At 42.6% G+C, this 17,943-nt stretch overlaps 1 protein-coding gene across 1 annotated transcript in view; it reads left to right on the top strand.

Annotated features, from left to right (window-relative positions):
- The window catches only part of CHM (CHM Rab escort protein), a 57,535-nt gene that overhangs the window by 22,528 nt on the left and 17,064 nt on the right, over positions 1-17,943 (top strand). Inside the window, exons 5-9 of the mRNA XM_015825533.2 lie at positions 16-385; positions 3,194-3,310; positions 4,224-4,344; positions 5,088-5,313; positions 16,067-16,144. Coding sequence (XP_015681019.1) covers positions 16-385; positions 3,194-3,310; positions 4,224-4,344; positions 5,088-5,313; positions 16,067-16,144 — 912 coding nt within the window. The remainder of the gene's footprint in view (positions 1-15; positions 386-3,193; positions 3,311-4,223; positions 4,345-5,087; positions 5,314-16,066; positions 16,145-17,943) is intronic.

The following is a 17,943-nucleotide window of genomic DNA, read 5'->3' on the forward strand; positions in this document are numbered from 1 at the left end:
AAAAAAAAACTCCAGCCAGGACTCAGCCGAAGATGTTGAAGAAGCTGGTGCTCTACCAAGATCGTCCGCCTCAAGCACTTCTGCCTTGCGTAAGGATTCAGAGGAAACCTCTGCGGCCGCTGAGGTTGAGAAGGGATGCGTGTCTTCAGATGGTGGGGCCGAGAGTGAAGAAATCTGCCCTCAGAGTGATGCAGGAAGTGACCCACAAGGCACCAGTGACAAAGCGGACGATGCAGAAGCGACTTCTCTGGAAGGGAACTCCTCTGACAGCATCGTCGACAACAAACCTGAGCCAGTCCCTGAAGCTCCAGCTGAACCAAGGAAAATCACCTATCCCCAAATCGTAAAAGAAGGGCGGCGGTTTAATATCGATTTAATTTCTAAGGTAAGGGACTTTACTACATTTTTCTGTTCTGAAAAAAAAAAGAAGAAGAAGTCGCTCCTGCTATATAGTTCTCGACTTACCGACTGCAACGGAGCCCAACATTTCTGTTGCTCCCCGAGACATTTGTTCAGGGGATGTGCCCCGCTTTACGCCTTTTCTTACTACAGTTGTTCAGCGAATCGCTGCAGTTGTTGAGCTAGTCACACGGTTGCCAAGTGAATCTGGCTTCCTCATCGGCTTTGCTGGTCCGAAGGTCGCAGAAGGGGATCACGTGACCGCGGGACACTGGAGCCGTCATAAATGTGGGTCAGTTGCCGAGCGTCCGAATTTTGATCACTTGACCACGGGGATGCTGCAAAGGGGGATGCTGTAAGTGTGAAAAACGGTCCCAAGTCACTCTTTTCAATGCCGTTGTAACTTTGAACGGTCACTAAACGAGCTGTTGTTAAGCCGAGGACATTATGCAATAAATAATAATAATTGAGCACCCTCAAACATCCCCATCTGCCTATCCCACATCCTTGGGAAGGACTCCTCTCTAGGTGGGTGAAAACGCCAGATCCAGTCTGAACACCCAGCTAACTGTGACAAACAAAAAAATTACAATTAAAAGATGAGGAGGAAGGGAGCAAAATGCACAGAGAGAGAGATATTATCTTCTCTTAATCCGATAGGCATCTCCAGAGCGACGCACCCTCCTTGGGGTCCCAAGTCAACTGGCAGAGCCAGGTCTTCAGGTCCTAATCCTAAGTGAATCTCACAATAGGTCTTATTTCCCAGATAGGATTTCTGGGTTTGTAACAGAATAACAAAATGAAATTCAATGGTGAAAAAAGTAAGGTTCTACATTTAGGCAAGAAAAACCAAATGCACAGGTATAGTATAGGGGGTAGCTTGCTCAATAGTAGTAACTGTGAGAGGGACCTCGGAGTCCTAGTGGACAATCACCTAAATATGAGCCAGCAGTGTGCTGCAGCTGCCAAAAAGGCCAACACAGTGCTGGGCTGCATTAACAGAGGGATAGAATCAAGATCACGTGAAGTATTAATACCACTTTACAATGCTTTGATAAGGCCACGCTTGGAATGCTGCATCCAGTTTTGGTCACCACGATGTAAAAAAGATGTTGAGACTCTAGAAAGAGTACAGAGAAGAGCAACAAAGATGATTAGGGGACTGGAGGCTAAAGCATATAATGTTTAACTGGATGGGTATGGAATCTAATCTCGATTTAACTAACCCCGTCAAGCCACAGTTTACTCAGAGCTCTCTCCATGGTCCTGTGTTGGCCTGTTGCCATCCATGATCTTCTGCCCAAGATCTGGACAAGGCACAGCGTGGATTTGGGAAGTGAATTCCGCTCTATCTCTCTGGCCTTTCAAAGTTGTCTCCTTGTGATTCTGACTACTTTGAGAATGATGGCCTGTTGTAACTAACATTCTCCAGTGGAGCATTGCCTTTTCAAAGTTAGGTCATCCATCTTGTGCGCGGATTTTTTTTACATTCATTGTCCTTCCAAGAATGTATAATAAATTTGCAGCTTATACAAAGCGAGCAAAGGTATTAGAAGATTAAGTTTTATGGCTTCAACTTGTAACCCTTTGCAGGCTTGCTGGATTATTGAAGAAATAAAGGCAGCCGTTAAGTTTGGAGCCCAAACACAAAAATCAGGAGAGACGGGGTAGAAAGGATATGTGGAATATTAGAAAGAGGATTGAAACCCCTGAAAGTCTGATCAAATATATCAAATATATTCTTCCAGAATACATATTCTAGATATTTTTTTTTTTATGATTTGAAGAGGTGTACGAGTGTCTCAAATATCTCCAGGAAGAATCTTTTTAATTTACTTCCAGATACTTTTTGATTTGATTAGTTCCAGGTGCAGATAATCCTTGACTTACAACCAAGAGTTCATTTGGTGACTGTTCGAACGTCGCTGAAAAAAGTGACTTATGATCGTTTTTCACACTTATGACCGTTGCCGCATCCTTACGCTCACATGATCAAAAGTCAAGATGCTTGGCAGCTGACTCATAGTTATGACGGTCGCGGCGTCCCGGGGTCACGTGATCCCCTTTTGCGACCTTCTGATAAGCAAAGTCAATGGGCGAACCAGATTCACTTAACGACCGGATTACTCACTTAACTGCAGTGATTCACTTAACCACCGTGGCAAGAAAAGTCGTAAAATGGGACGAAACTCACTTAACTGTCTCGCTTAGCAACAGAAATTTGGGACTCAATTGTGGTCGTACATCAAGGACTTACCCAGGGGTAGGCAACCTTGGCTCTTTTATGACTCGTGGACTTCAACTCCCAGAATTTCTGAGCCAGCATGGCTCAGCTTTGAAACCTCTCCCTTTCCCCTCAGCATGGCTGGCTCAGGAATTCTGGGAGTTGAAGTCCACGAGTCATAAAAGAGCCCAGGTTGCCTACCCCTGGACTTACCTGTAGTTTCTCTGAATTCTAAGAGTGCCTTTCCAGTTCTTTTCCTAGTGGAATAATATTGCTTTGCAGAAAAATATGACTTCGGTAGTGTCCTTTCAGCCTTCGAGGTTATTTCCCCCAGCTGTGTGGGGCGGTGGGATAGGGGGGCATATTTACTGCTACTTTTCAAAATGTCATTATTTATTTTTAAGACTGTTTGCCTTCTCTTTTCTTTTCCATCCAGTTCCTCAGCCAGAAGATCCACTTTTCCCTTACAAAAAAGCCTAACGTTCTTCCTTGGTGAGGAAGAAAAGTTTTATTTAAAGAATGGTCGTATTTTCTTGGAAGAATTTGTAAATGTTCTTTTTTTCCCCGCAGCTCCTCTATTCCCGAGGATTGCTGATTGACCTCCTCATTAAGTCCAATGTCAGCCGATATGCCGAGTTCAAAAATGTGACTCGTATTCTTATATTGAAAGATGGCAGAGTGGAAGAGGTAACGCTAATCAGTCAAATGACAAAATTGACTGATTGGAAAGCTTTTTTATGTATGTATGTATGTAGGTATGTATGTATGTATGTTTAGAGTTAATAAGTGCTTAATAAACAATGTGTTGTCTGGGTCTTAGCTGGATAGCATATAGTGAAATCCCCATTTTTCCAGCCATTGGTAAAATACATCCCATATTTGAAAATGTTCTGTGTCTTCTTTTTCTTTAATCTTCAACGTGAGTCTATCCATTTCTGCACATGCCAGTATTTTCTTAATTATGTCAGCGTTTCTGAGCCCTGGCGGCACGGTGGTTAGAATGCAATATTGCAGGCTGACTCTGCCCACTGCCAAGAGTTTGATCCTGACCGGCTCACGATTGACTCAGCCTTCCATCCTTCCGAGTTCGGTAAAATGAGAACCCAGATTGTTGGGGACAATACGCTGACTGTGTAAACCGCTTAGAGAGGGGCTGTGAAAGCACCATGAAGCAGTATATAAGTCTATAAGCTACTGCTATTGTCACAAATGTGATTCTGATAATTCCCTCCTCTTCCATCTCCTTCAGTATTTATTTATTTGTTTATTTATTATTTCTTAACCGCCCGTCTTCCGCCCATCTTCCTTGGGCGGAGTGCAATATAATACAACCGATAAATAAAGCAACGTATAAACATTAAAATTTAAAATTAAAATTAGGATTTTTTTAAAAAAAAAATATATAGAACCATGACAATTAAAATCAAAAGGGGAAAAAATCTTAAAATGGCCATTTAACGTTGAATTATTACAGGCATGGCTATCAAGGCACTAGCCACCCTCATGGTTGTGTGGTCCCTCCGTGAAGGAATTCTGTCGTTGCTATCGCTTTGCTTGAGCCAAGTGGAAAAGGGAAGATGACCCCAAACTCTTGTTTCAGGTTCCATGTTCCAGAGCTGACATTTTCAATAACAAACAGCTGACGATGGTGGAAAAAAGAATGCTGATGAAATTTCTGACCTTCTGCCTGGATTTTGAACAGCGCCCTGATGAATACCAAGGTTAGTGTCTTTCGTTGAACAGTGAAATCCTCTTGTCTCCTTATTTTTTCGATGAATGGAACCTCTCCGAACACCTCTTGATCCTTTGTATCATGGGAGCAGGTAAGGAAGCGCCAGGTGGCTGGAGTTCCCAAGAGCTTTATATTGTTGGGTGGCTTTTGTGGAGATGTTCTGACCATTCATGATGATGGTGGAGACCTATTGACAACTCTTGAGCTCAGTCTGGACATTGGCATTCTTGTTGGCCAACCCTAGATCTGAAGTGATGATCTTGGTACCTTGGAATAAGATAAGACAGAATGGTTGCTAAGCAATCAGTTGGAAGTAAAGGACTACCTGTAACCGAGCACCTTGTGTTTTCTTGACATACATAAAGATGGTCATACTGAAATTACTCCTCTTCTGTTCTCTTCCCCTCCTCTCCCCTACCTTTTTCTCTTCTCTTTTCTTCTCTTCTCTTCTCTTCTCTTCTCTTCTCTTTTCACCTTATCTCACCTTTCTCCTCTCCTCTCCTCTCACCTCACCTTTCTCTTCTCTTCTCTTTTCACCTCACCTTTCTCCTCTCCTCTCCTCTCCTCTCACCTCACTCTTCTCTTCTCTTCTCTTCTCTTCTCTTCTCTTCTCTTCTCTTCTCTTCTCTTCTCTTCTCTTCTCTTCTCTTCTCTTCTCTTCTCTTCTCTTCTCTTCTCTTCTCTTCTCTTCTCTTCCCTTCCCTTCCCTTCCCTTCCCTTCTCCTGAGACAGCTCAGAAGGACGGCAAGTTTGCTGATTATTTAAAAACCCAGAAGTTAACTCCCAACCTGCAGCATTTCATTCTGCATTCCATTGCAATGGTCTCTGCGGCCGATTGTTGCACCATAGACGGTCTGAAGGCCACTCAAAAATTTCTGCAATGCCTCGGGCGCTACGGCAACACCCCCTTCTTATTTCCTTTGTATGGCCAAGGAGAAATCCCTCAGTGTTTTTGTCGGTAAGTGTACCTCCTCTCTCTCTCTCTCTCTCTTCTTTTTTTTTTGAAGCACTCTAGTACATTTAAAAAAAAACATCTTTCTCATTTTCCTTTTGACACATTTTTAAGTGTTTGAGTGGAAAATATGCATCTGCTGGTAGGCCTTTTGTTGCTTTGGACAGAAGTCGAAAAAGTGGCTCTTAGTTGGCCAACCCTTGATACTTTAGAGCAGGGTTCCCAAACCTTGGCAACTTTAAGCTGTGTGGACTTCAACTCCCAGAATTCCTCAGCCATGTGAACCTGGTTGTTGTGGCTTATTTAGCACATTGTGGTTAAAGCAAACCATGGCTTAGCATATATCTTCACATGTTATAGTGTCACCTAGTAAACTTCGGTAGAACAAGTAGAGAACAGCATTGGTACCATGGGCCATTGGCAGCAGACTGACAAATAATAATAGTAGTAGTAATAATAATAATAATAATAATAATAATAATAATAATAATAATAATAATAATAATAATAATAATAATCAACATCATCATCATCATCATCAAGAAAGAAACAGAAGGCTTAATACTGGCTGCTCAAGAACAAGCACTACACACTAATGCCATGAAAGCGAAGATACAAAAATCCACCGACAATCCAAATTGCCGACTTTGCAATGAGAAAGTTGAAACTGTTTCACACCTAATTTGTGAGTGCTGCAAAAATCGCGCAAACCGACTACAAAGCTAGACGTGACTGAGTTGCTAAATTAATCCACTGGGCATTGTGTAAAAAAATACGACTTGCCTGTGTCCGAAAAGTCGTGGGAACCTAGGATGGAAAAAGTTGTTGAGAATGAGAGGGTGAAGATCTTGTGGGACTTTCGAATACAGACAGACCGCCCTTTGGAACACAACACGCCGGATACCGCAGTTGTAGAGAACCGAAGCGTGCAGCTGATTGACATCGCTGTACCAGGAGATGCCAGAGTCAAAGAAAAAAAACTGGAAAAAAATTATGAAATATTGCGACCCGACCATGATCTCCTTTTGCGACCTTCTGACAAGCAACGTCAATGGGGGAAGCCAGATTCACTTAACAACCATGTGACAAACTGAAGAACTGCAGGGATTCACTTAACAGCGTGGCAAGGAAGGTTGCCACGTTGAGCCGAATTCATTGAACAAATGTCTCGCTTAACGATGGAAATTTCAGGGCTCGGTTGTGGTCGTTAAGTCGAGGACAGCCTGCACCTTGGTGGGTGTTTCCCAGCTCTGCACGGTCCGTAAGATTCCCAGGCCTGGCGTTTAACCGGTCTACCAAGGGGCAACGTTTTTTTGCCTATACATTATATAACAACAACAACAACAACAACAATAATAATAATAATAATAATAATAATAATAATAAAGTTGGAAGGGACCTTGGAGGTCATCCAGTCCAACCCCCTGCTCAGGCAGGAAACCCTATACCATTTCAGACAAATGGCTGTCCAGTCTCTTCTTAAAAACCTCCAGTGTTGGAGCATTCACCGCTTCTGGAGGCAGGTGGTTCCACTGGTTAATTGTTCTAACTGTCAGGAAGTTTCTCCTTAGTTCTAGGTTGCTTCTCTCCTTGATCAGTTTCCATCCCTTGCTTCTTGTCCTTCCTTCAGGCGCTTTGGAGAATAGCTTGACTCCCTCTTCTTTGTGGCAGCCCCTAAGATACTGGAACACTGCTATCATGTCCCCTCTCGTCCTTCTCTTCCTTAAACTAAACATACCCAATTCCAGCAACCGTTCCTTATATGCTTTAGCCTCCAGTCCCCTGATCATCTTCGTTGCTCTTCTCTGTACTCTTTCTAGAGCCTCAGCATCTTTTTTACATTGTGGTGACCAAAACTGGATGCAGTATTCCAAGTGTGGCCTTACCAAGGCATTGTAAAGTGGTATTAATACATCACAGCCTCCCCTTTTTTTATCGCCAGGTTATCGGAATAAGGTGTCACTTGCCCTATGATTTCTAACCGCCTCTTCATATTCTGTTTTAATGTAACCCTCTTCCCCGTTCCTCGCACTCAAGTTATCCTGGGCGTTCTCATCAAGGCTACCGTTATAAATGGCACGCATGCATATTTATGTGAACGGTTCAAAGACATCTGTAAGTCACATCCTTGCATTCCGAATGAGCTGGGTATCAACTCTGCCATGTTCTGGAGAACTGGGGTGGTCCCTGAAGGGTCATGTAAAACCAGCAGTTATTCTGAAGCAGTTGTGAGCCAAACGACGACGTCTCCTTTTTTTATTGCTCTGTAATTCCCAAAGGTGCTTTTTTTTAGGAGGCAACTGGACTTTTTTTTAAATTTTCTTTGAAGACGTTTCGCTTCTCATCCAAGATGCTTCTTCAGCTCTGACTGGAGGACGGGGAATGGAAGGATTTATATTCCTTGCGGACAGCCGGTCATTTGCATTTGAATATACAGTAGTGGCCAAAATTGTGGAAACCTTTTGGGAAAAGTGTACAGTAGAAATGCCACCTTTGGTTAAGTTTCCACCCATTTTTCTTCTAGTTTTTTAATAACTATAGCCTTGTTCACTTAATAATAGTATTTTACATCGCTTTCTGGGCGGCCAGTCAACTCTTTGCACCATTACTTTAATTTTATTACGTTTTACAAGCTCACTAAATGAAAGAACACAAAAAAACCCAACCAACTGGAGAGCGATCACATAACACACCGACAAACGTCCTCCTCTCAGCTTCAATACATGACATCGATAACCGAATCCTACTGTGATCTGATTGGCTCATTGCCAAAACAAGATGACACCTGATTGGCTCTCTAAACACTCATGCTCATTGGCTACAATCAGATGAAGGAAAGCTACCTGATGTCAACCTAAGCAAGTTGTGTTTCCTTTCTCTGGTTATTTGGCTAACACTTTTCATAGAGTACAGTACAGAGAATTGAACAAGCTATGTTGCATTACATTCTTGATTAAATTATCTTTCCATTGATATATAATTTTATGGTACTACTCCAAAAGAAAAAGTGGTGCTATTAGCCATCAAACTTCAAAAATACACTTTCCCCAAAAGGTTTCCACAATTTTGGCCACTACTGTAAATCCTTCCATTCCCCACCAACCAGTCGGAGCTGAAGAAGCTTCTTGGATGAGAAGCAAAACATCTTCAAACCCAAACAAGGAAGTCCAGTTGCTTCTTAAAAGCAAATATGTCTTCTCCATAGACATATTGCTCTGTAACTTCCACAAACAAAGGTGCCCATTTTTAGATGCAGAGCTCATCAAAATGGAATTTATGCCCTGACAGTCACTGTTTCTTCACCTCTGCTTGTTCAGTCCTGGTTGGAGATCTAACCAATACGTAGTTTCTTCCTGATGAATGGGTTTCTTTTTCATGTCTGAGTGAATTGGATCCTTGGATTCCTTTCCTTTGATGGAACGAGTCTCCCTTCAGTGGAGGGTGGGAACTTCTGACAACTTTATGGTGGGGTTCAAAATACATTTTGGCAATCAAAATGAAAGCATTCCATTGTTCCAAAAGAGGGACAGTCAACTGTTTTTTCTTCCTGGAGGCTGTTTTTCTTGTCTCCTGCCCTATTGGTCCCCAAAACCACACAAAAAGATGTTTGCATGTTTCTAGAGTACAGAAGAAGGACTTGATGTTTAGAGAAAAGTCTCTGAATCACTTATCTGTCGTGGAAGTATTCTAAAGAATAATAACGCAATGCTGATTCGCAAGGTTTAGCCCGAGCACAGTTAAGATCAGATGGTTGTGGTTAGAAGCTTAGGGCTGAACGGTGGCTTCCTTAGTGCTCTCTTAGCTTGGTTGTTTCATGAAGTTGTCTCATTACCCAACTAGGGAACATCATCAATGCTAGAAGGCAGGGAGGTTGCAGGGAGGAGGAGGAGGAGGACTTGGGGTCCTTGGTGCTCTCTGAGTTTGGTTGTTGTAGACATTTCATGATCCAACTAGGAAACATCATCGGTGCTAGAAAGGAGTGGGGTTTGTGGAATGGAGGAGGAGGAGGAGGAGGAGGAGGAGGAGGACTGTGGGGTCCTTGGTGCTCTCTGAGCTTGGTTGTTTCTTTGCAGACGTTTCATAATCCAACTAGGGAACATCATCAGTGCTAGTTGATAATAGGTAATGAAATGTCTGCAGCAAAAGAACCAAGCTCAGAGAGCACCAAGCACCCCAATGTACTGCGTTCTTCACAGCTGAAAAATAAGTCCCAGCAAAGGTATGTCGGAGTGATGCTCACCTCTCTTGTTTCCTAAAGGAGAAGCCGCAGTATGTATGGTGGGTTAAGGTTAAGGGCTGGGAATGTTCCTGGATCTCCAGTTTGATGCGGATAATCCTAGATAGCATTCAGCTTTTGCCAAGACTAAGGTCAAGAAGCTCTCTTGATATTTGATTTCTCCTTTTCTTTCGCCTCAATGTAAGATGGCAGTGTTTTTTTTAATTGTTTGACTGCAACACATAACTCAGGCCCCAAAGATAGCTAGCGAAAAGTAGAGAATCTTAGCTAACTTGGTTTCTTGGTCCAAACAAATCTTTTAATTCAGCCTTCTCCAGCCATGCTAGACTTCTTCTCATCACCCCAGACAATCCTGGCCCTGCCACCACCTATTTGAAGATCCAAAGTGCATTAAGGCTGATTTTAATCGCGAGCCCGCATGTTTTAATGTGTTAGTTCTATCCGTCTACAAACATAAGACCTCCTCCCCGTCTCTGTATATTCTTGGCTTTGCAGATATGCAGAGGTGTTAATTGGCAATTTAATAATAAATGGCACCCAATTTCAAGCATGATGAAAATCTTCATCACCAGTTTTAAGGAGCCAATTTGCATTCTGCGTGCGTCTCACGGGCGGAAGGTAGAGGGGAGAACAGAGTGGTAGCCCCACATGGAGCTGCAGAAAGAAGAAACTTAGTGGATGGTGATGGTGAAGGGGGCGGGGTGTGGGGGTGAGTGGCCAGGACATCAACGCAAAATGGAACAAATTGAATTCAAAGTAGCTTCTGAAGTCATCGTTGCAGGTCTGAAGTCCTCGGCTTATAACCACAATCGGGACAGGAACGTCTTTTTTCCTTCCTTCCTTCCTTCCTTCCTTCCTTCCTTCCTTCCTTCCTNGTCCTTGCCCATATTATTTCTCAAGTTTTGACAGAACAGGCCTTTTAATTTGAAAATAACCTTTGTGTTGAAACATGCCTCCTGAGCACACAAAGGCCTTTGTGAGAGTGCCACTTCGCAACCTGTTGTGAGGGAAATGTTACTTCGAAAATGCCATTCAGAATACTTTGAGGTGTTTCTGTTCTTTGGTTAAATAGTTCCTTGTTGGATACAGGTAGTCCTCGAATTACAACCGTTCGTTTAGTGATGGTTTGAAGTTACAACGGCACTGAAAAAAGTGACTTATGACCGTTTTTCACACTTATGAAAGCGGTCGCAAGCGTGGGAAACGGTCCCAAGTCCCTTTTTTCCCCATGCCGTTGTGTCTTTGAACGGTCCCTAAGCAAACCGTTGTAAGACGAGGATTACCTGCACTGAACGTGAAGGTATCTGATAAGGAAGTATTTTAATTGTCTTTTATTTCTTTCTTCCAAATGTTCTGATCCAAAGAGACTCTACCTACCGGCTGCGGTGTCAACCTCCCGCCCAGCACCAGACACGCCGAGCCTGAAGCCTCTTGTAACATTCATGTTTTAATTAAAGAAAACAACCCGTTAGAGGCAGTTATTTTCTGCGGGAAGAGTAATGAAGATTTATTTTAGGGAGTGACCTTCACTGGATTAGCTCTCTGCAGTAATCAGCAGAATTAATAGAATAATCAAATTATACACAAACTCATAAATCATGGCGAATGTGCTGTCAGAGGTTCAGCTATTAATGGGCCCCATTGTTGTGCTGTTGTATTAGAAATTGTAGTGGCTGATTTTATTTCATATTTCTCTCTCTCTCTCTCTCTCTTTTTTTTTTTGCCATGATAGAAACTGAAATGGCATTTGAAGGCTGGGGAGGGGGCCGGGGGAGCAGAGAAGCGACTAGCAGGGCAAAAATTTTCACAACTGTTAATTTAGCTGTAATGTGGTTTGATGTCAACAGGGCAGAGTTGAAGCGGAGTGCACAGCAGGCGTGATCTTTCAACAGAGGCGGAATTATTGGCAGAGACAGTAGCCAGTTAATTAGAAGAATATCAGTTTAAATGTCTATTTAGGGTTAATAGTAATCAGAAGTACTTTGTAAACTTGGGATCCAGCCAAACCAGCCTGTGAGTTAAGTCTACTTTAAATAAAGGAGGGGGGGGGAACCATTGATACGATAACGAGTTTAGTTGTCACAGTAGATTTCAATTTTTCCGATTTTTTTTTAAAAAAGAGCATATTAATGCCAAATTCCAGCTACTACCCCCTTTCTGTGTTTCCTGACAGAAGCCCTCGAGATGATATACAAGCAGTCCTTGACTTTTGAGCCCCAGATTTCTGTTGCTAAGTGAGACATTTGTTAATGTCCCGTTTTACGACCGAATCCTCACAGTTGTTAAGTTAGTAACACGGTTGTTAAGTGAAACTGGTTTCCCTATTGACGTTGCTTGTCCGAAGGTCACAAAAGGGGATCACGTGACCCCCCCCAGGACACTGCAGCCGTCGTAAGTATGAACCAATTGTCAAGCATTCAAATCACAAGGATGCTGCAAAGGTCGTGTGAAAAATGCTGATAAGTCGCTTTTTTTCAGTGCCGTTGTAACTCTGAACGGTCACTAACTGTTGTAACTCGAGCACTAGATGTATATTTTTAAGCTACCGACATTTCATCAAAAGAAGTCCGATACAAAAAGCAAAGAAAAGGGGGTTGGTTAGGGTACTTGTAATCTTAGTTCATTGTACCCCAAGCCAGAATGGGGATATGTTTTTTTTTCAGGATACGTGAACCCAACATTGGACTTTGGAAATCAAGATTTCTGCCTTAACAAATGTCAACTCAATCTATTGAGGCTTCTTTAACAAAGTACGGACAGTGAAATGTGTGAACTGAATCATCGTGTTACTTAATAATAATAATAATTAAAAAAAAAGTTGGAAGGGACCTTGGAGGTCATCTAGTCCAACCCCCTGCTCAGGCAGGAAACCCTATACCATTTCAGACAAATGGCTGTCCAGTCTCTTCTTAAATGAGGTTCTTCTTAATGAGGTTCTAGTCAGCAAACAGAACGCTCATCGATTCTTTCTCATCCTAGCCCAATTCATGGAGAATAATTGGGAAAATTCTTCATGTGTTGCTGGTTAATCCTTCTTGGTGGAAGATCATCCAAGGATGCAACTGGCTAAAGTCACTTTGTGTCTGCATCATGGGACATTTAGTGCATGATAAGATAAGATAAGATAAGATAAGATAAGATAAGATGATAAGATAAGATAAGATAAGATAAGATAAGATAAGATAAGATAACCTTTATTGTCATTTTTTTACTGTGGGCACAACGGCACACATCAAAAATGAAATTTAGTTGCCTGCTCTCAAAGTGAAACACATACATGACACACACCTAAACATACTATGTACAACATATGTATAGACCCACACCCACCCATACATATACATAACAAATAAATATTAAATACTATCCATCTTGAATATATAACGGAAGGAGGAAGCTTGAGAATTCACAAGGTTAATGCTATATGGAATGAAACTCTGGCTGAATCTGGATGTTCTGCTACGGATGTCTATGGAGATTCGCAGTCATGCATAGCCCTCTCTCACCACCTATATCTCCTGTTTACAACACAGTCCTTTTAGCAGTTCCAAGAAGGTTCCACACCCATTTGCACTATTCAGGTGTCCCTGAGGGCACAGATAAACCTCCAAGTGGCCTCAACGACTCTCAGGAAGAGTACTAATGACCAGGTGACTGCAAGGAATAATAAATCCTTCCATCCTCCACCTTTCAGTCAGAATTTGGTTGAGAAGCGAAACGTTCTTCAAGGAAAAAACAAAGTCCAGTTGCCTTTTGATAAAGCACCTTTGGGATTATAGTGTGTACTTTTGGTGTGTGCATAATGTTCATCCATGGATGGCATTCGCCACTGGTGGCGTTCATTCATCCATTCCATCCTACGCTCAGAACTAGGAATGGGAAGAAGTTTCAGAGTAGAGATTGTCAACTTTGTAGGTTTTTTCCTCCAGCTATTCTCTTCTCCAACAGTCTTACTGGTTTGGGGATTCTGGGAGTTGAGGTCCATCCCATTTAGGCTTCATGGAGTAGACGAAATCTGGTTTGTAAAACATGAGTAACTGATGAACACAAGTTCAGTCTTCTGACTAAGTAGGCAAGAGAATAACAGTTTGGGCTTATTTTCAGCGGCAGGCCAATCAGGAACAGAAACCATAGGCTTTTCAGACTCTATTACTTTAGCCTCAAAATATGAAAATAATCCTGGGGATTCAGCTTTTCAACTTGTTGATTCAGCTGGATGTGGCAGAAAAAAAGAAGTAGCGATTTAACTGGGGGGGGGAATTACTAAGTGCTTTTGCTGTTATTGTAACTTGCTATATGTTGCTCGTTTTATTATTTTCAGCAGATGTTCCTCTTAACAAACACATAAGTTTCGTTTGCTGTGTCGAATTGCCAAAGTCCCTGCCTCCTATTACGTGAGAAACAAATCTGATTATTTCACTTTTGGAAATACTTATTTTTATATTTTATAGGGGAAAAAAGGTCCAACTTCTTTATTTGGTGCTGCCTTCTGTAGTATTTGCTTCTCTTTGTGTTCAGCTGCTAAGTCACTTTTTTCTTTTTTTTTTGCATTTGGTGACCTTTCTTTTAATTGAGAGAGGGACCTTTATTGAAGTCACCCTCGCACCAAGGCATTGTTCCAGCATCTGCTGTATCATTTGTCACTTGATCTTGATTATTGTTCTCCAGCCAGGGATCTGGGGGTGACAATCTATATAGTCCAAGAGGCTATTTTAAGAGCAGGCTGGTGAATCGGTAGATTTTTGCAGTAGGAGGTGGAACGACAGTTATGGTAAGGAGGTAGAACCACCAGGCTTTATTAACTGAGAACAGCTTGGTGCTTTTTTTAATCTAAAGCAGACATGTCAAACTCGCGACGTCACGTGACGTCGCACGACGTATCGGAGCTTTTTCCCAATTGCCAACAATGGGGCGGGTGCGGTTTCGTTGTGACGCATCCGGCCCACGGGCCGGCAGTTTGACACCCCTGATCTAAAGCCACTAGTAGCCATTACTGAGACACAGACATTTGCAATGCCTAATCAGCTGTGTCTGTTAATGTAACAAACTTCAAAGAGGCCAAAACGTGTTAATACATCAACATGTAAATAATGCCATAACTGTTAACGATTTTGGGCACAGGTATGTAAGTCAAAGCATTTGCACCATGCGGTCATGACGCAAAATTTCATCATCTACCCCATTTGCACCCATGTAAGCACATAGACATTTCACATTAGGGGTAATCTGATAGCTTTGGATTTGGCTGCATGTGTGGTTTATAGCCGCATTGTGTGTGAAATCAGATTTATCCAGTAAGCTATGTCTGAACGAACCACGGTCAATCAAGTCGAGAGACTTCAGAACAGATGAAAAATGTGTAAGGCCAGGATGGCTCAGGAATTCTGGGAGTTGAAGTCCACGAGTCATAAAAGAGCCAAGGTTGCCTATCCCTGTTCTAGTTGAATGCATTAGTTCATACAATCAAGTATGATAGACTGCATGGGCATAAGGTTTGATCCAATTTGCTCTTCCTACATTTTTATTAAAAGCTTTCTGGAGATACTTGGTAGCCCATGTTCATTGTGTTGCTGCTATCTCCACCTGAAAGAGTCATTTCAAGTGGGCTTTGATCATTGATCAGGGGTCTTCAAACTTGGCCCTTTTATGACTTGTGGACTTCAACTCCCAGAATTCCTCAGCCTGGCTGAGGAATTCTGGGAGTTGAAGTCCACAAGTCATAAAAGGGCCAAGTTTGAAGACCCCTGCTCTAGTTAATGCTGACTGTGGTTAACAGCTCTGCTGGCAAACTCTTAAACTGATTAAGGTAAGAAGATAGAATTTGCCCCTGGGAGGAGAACTGAAATAATTCAAAGTTGACTCTCAATTATATTCACCACGATCTTCGGGAAAGAAACTTAATTTCAATACTTCCCCAAGCCAAGTTTTGAATGAAATATCATTTGTGATTATACAGAGTTTTAATGGTTACTTAGCCTTTTTTTTGCTGCTTTTTAACCTCCCAAGAATTCAGATGGCATATATTTTAAGTTTTTCGGCATCCTGTACAAGTTTTCCTTACGTAGACCTCGCCAGATGTGGTTTGGGGGTTTTTTTTGCATCACATTGTATTCTAGGAATCCTAGCTTAGTAAGTCATGATGTGAACAAACAAGGTTTGCTTGCAAAGCATTCCTCTTTCCTGGAGAGCAGCCAGCCAAACCATCAAGGATAACTTCTTGTTATATACAAGTCCACAATTATTGTTAAATGGACCCAAAGAAGTCAAGATGGCAAACCAGCGCTAAACCAAGATTATTTGCTCAAACTCTACCCTGTTTTCCCTTCACTTAATATGCAAATATGCCTAGGAGATTATTCCTAAAACATTGGTATAGAATTAGCATCTTGTTTCAATGCTTCCTATTTCATGGATTGTTTTAAACAAATCAAGGTGAACATTCTTGTTTTTAGGGAAAAAAAATAGACCTAAAAACACTCTAAACCCGATGCCTTGTTTTCTTAATTTCTGATGTTCCTTTAGGATGTGTGCAGTGTTTGGTGGGATCTATTGCCTCCGGCATTCCATAAAGTGTCTTGTGGTAGACAAAGAACTTAGAAGGTAAGTCTTCAGAGAAGTAACCTTCTTTCTCTTTTATATAAACGCAACCCCGAGATGAAAAATGCCAGGGTCTTCGTTTTTTAAAAAAACCATTCTTCAAAGATCTTCCTTGGTATTAATAACACATCAACCTTGATTAAAAATAATTTGTGTATAGGTCCTCCAGAACTAGGAAAGTGGGTTTAGAATAAAGAAACTAAATTAATTTCCCTCTGATATTACTGCAGCCTCATGATCATCCAAGCTTGGAAGACAGATTATTTCAGTTGCCGGGGGTCTGGTGATGAGTGATGTTAGTTTTCCTTGTGGCCTTACCTACTCTAATTGATTTTCATCAGATGACAACAAAGCCCTCTGTTATTGCATTTTTAAAAATGAAGCTCTCCTAAAGATTCATCAGATTAATCTTTGCTGATAATGCATGTCACTCTAAGAGAAAAGGCTTTAATGAGTTTTGAGGTAGATTGTTGTCATAAACTAGGCTGCCCTCTTAGCCTAGAATGAATTATTTTTCCACCAGTATTGGGCTTTTGAGCAACTTTTTTTTTTTAAAGTTGGAACCAAATCAACTGATGTTTGGGGGGCTGCAAGATTTATACCAATAGGATGGTGCAGAGCACCAAAAGGTGAGCAGCTTGTTCAGTGTGCTAAAACAGGGGTCCCCAATCCCCGGTCCGTGGACTAGTACCGGGCCGCAGCATGCCAGCAACAGATCCGCACAAACAAGGAAAGCCCCATCCACAGGATGCAGGCAGCACACAAAACCACACCCCTTCTGGTCCATGGAAAACCTCTCTCCACGGAACTGGTCCCTGGTGCCTAAAAGGTTGGGGACCTCTGTGCTAAAGCATAAGGTGGTTAGGTTTAGCATAACATCTGCACTTAATTTTATAAACTAAATGTTATGTTATAGAGTGCCTTAACCAGAAGTTGGGTTACTTAAGTATCATATGATAAACAAGACGGGGAATGGATCTAGGGCTAATTTTCCTTTCTGGTTTCTAGGTATAGAACCAGGGCAGGGGTCTTGGCAACTTTAAGTCTTGTGGACTTGAACTCTCAGAACTGACTGAGGAATTCTGGGAGCTGAAGTCCACAAGTTTTAAAGTTGCTAAGATTGGAGATCCCTGAATTAGGAGAATGGAGTAGCTTCAGAAGGGGCTCCTTTAGTGGACTAATACTCCCATCAATGTTTTCATTACCTCCTATGCAGAACAGAACTGGGACCCAAAGAATAGGGAATGTAGCCATCCTCTACCCCAGGGGTCTCCAAACTAGGAGGAGAAGGACAGGCAGAGCCTGGTGGCGGAGTCAATAGAGCAGACATGTCAAACACAAGGCCCGGGGGCCAGATGCGGCCCGCGAAGCGGTTTCATGTGGCCCGCAAAGCCATCCTGGAAACAGTGAGGGAACGGCCCCCTCTGCTTTGGCCCTGGCCCAGGCCAGCCAGGAGCCAATGTACAATTTTGTGGTGGCCCTCTATGCTGAAATGCATTCAGTCTTAGCTCCACAAGCCCCCCCCCCCTGGCATGGCCTGAGAGGAACAGTGAGGCTCCTCCAGTGGACCATGCCTTGGCCCTTGCCCTGGTCCCACCTCCTTCTGCCAGAGACCCTCAGATCTATCCCACTCCTGCCCAGGCCCCCACAGACACCCTTGACACGAACGATGTAGAGCTGGCCACACCCACCCAGTAGGCCACACCCACTCTGGCCACACCCATCCGGCCCCCTGAGGGCAACCGCAATGCTGATGCGGCCCTCAATGAAATTGAGTTCTCACAAGCGGTTTATGTCCATCC

Source organism: Protobothrops mucrosquamatus, unplaced genomic scaffold (assembly GCF_001527695.2).
Source record: "Protobothrops mucrosquamatus isolate PMUCROS unplaced genomic scaffold, P.Mucros_1.0 scaffold2680, whole genome shotgun sequence".
In the NCBI taxonomy this organism is placed as follows: Eukaryota; Metazoa; Chordata; class Lepidosauria; order Squamata; family Viperidae; genus Protobothrops; species Protobothrops mucrosquamatus.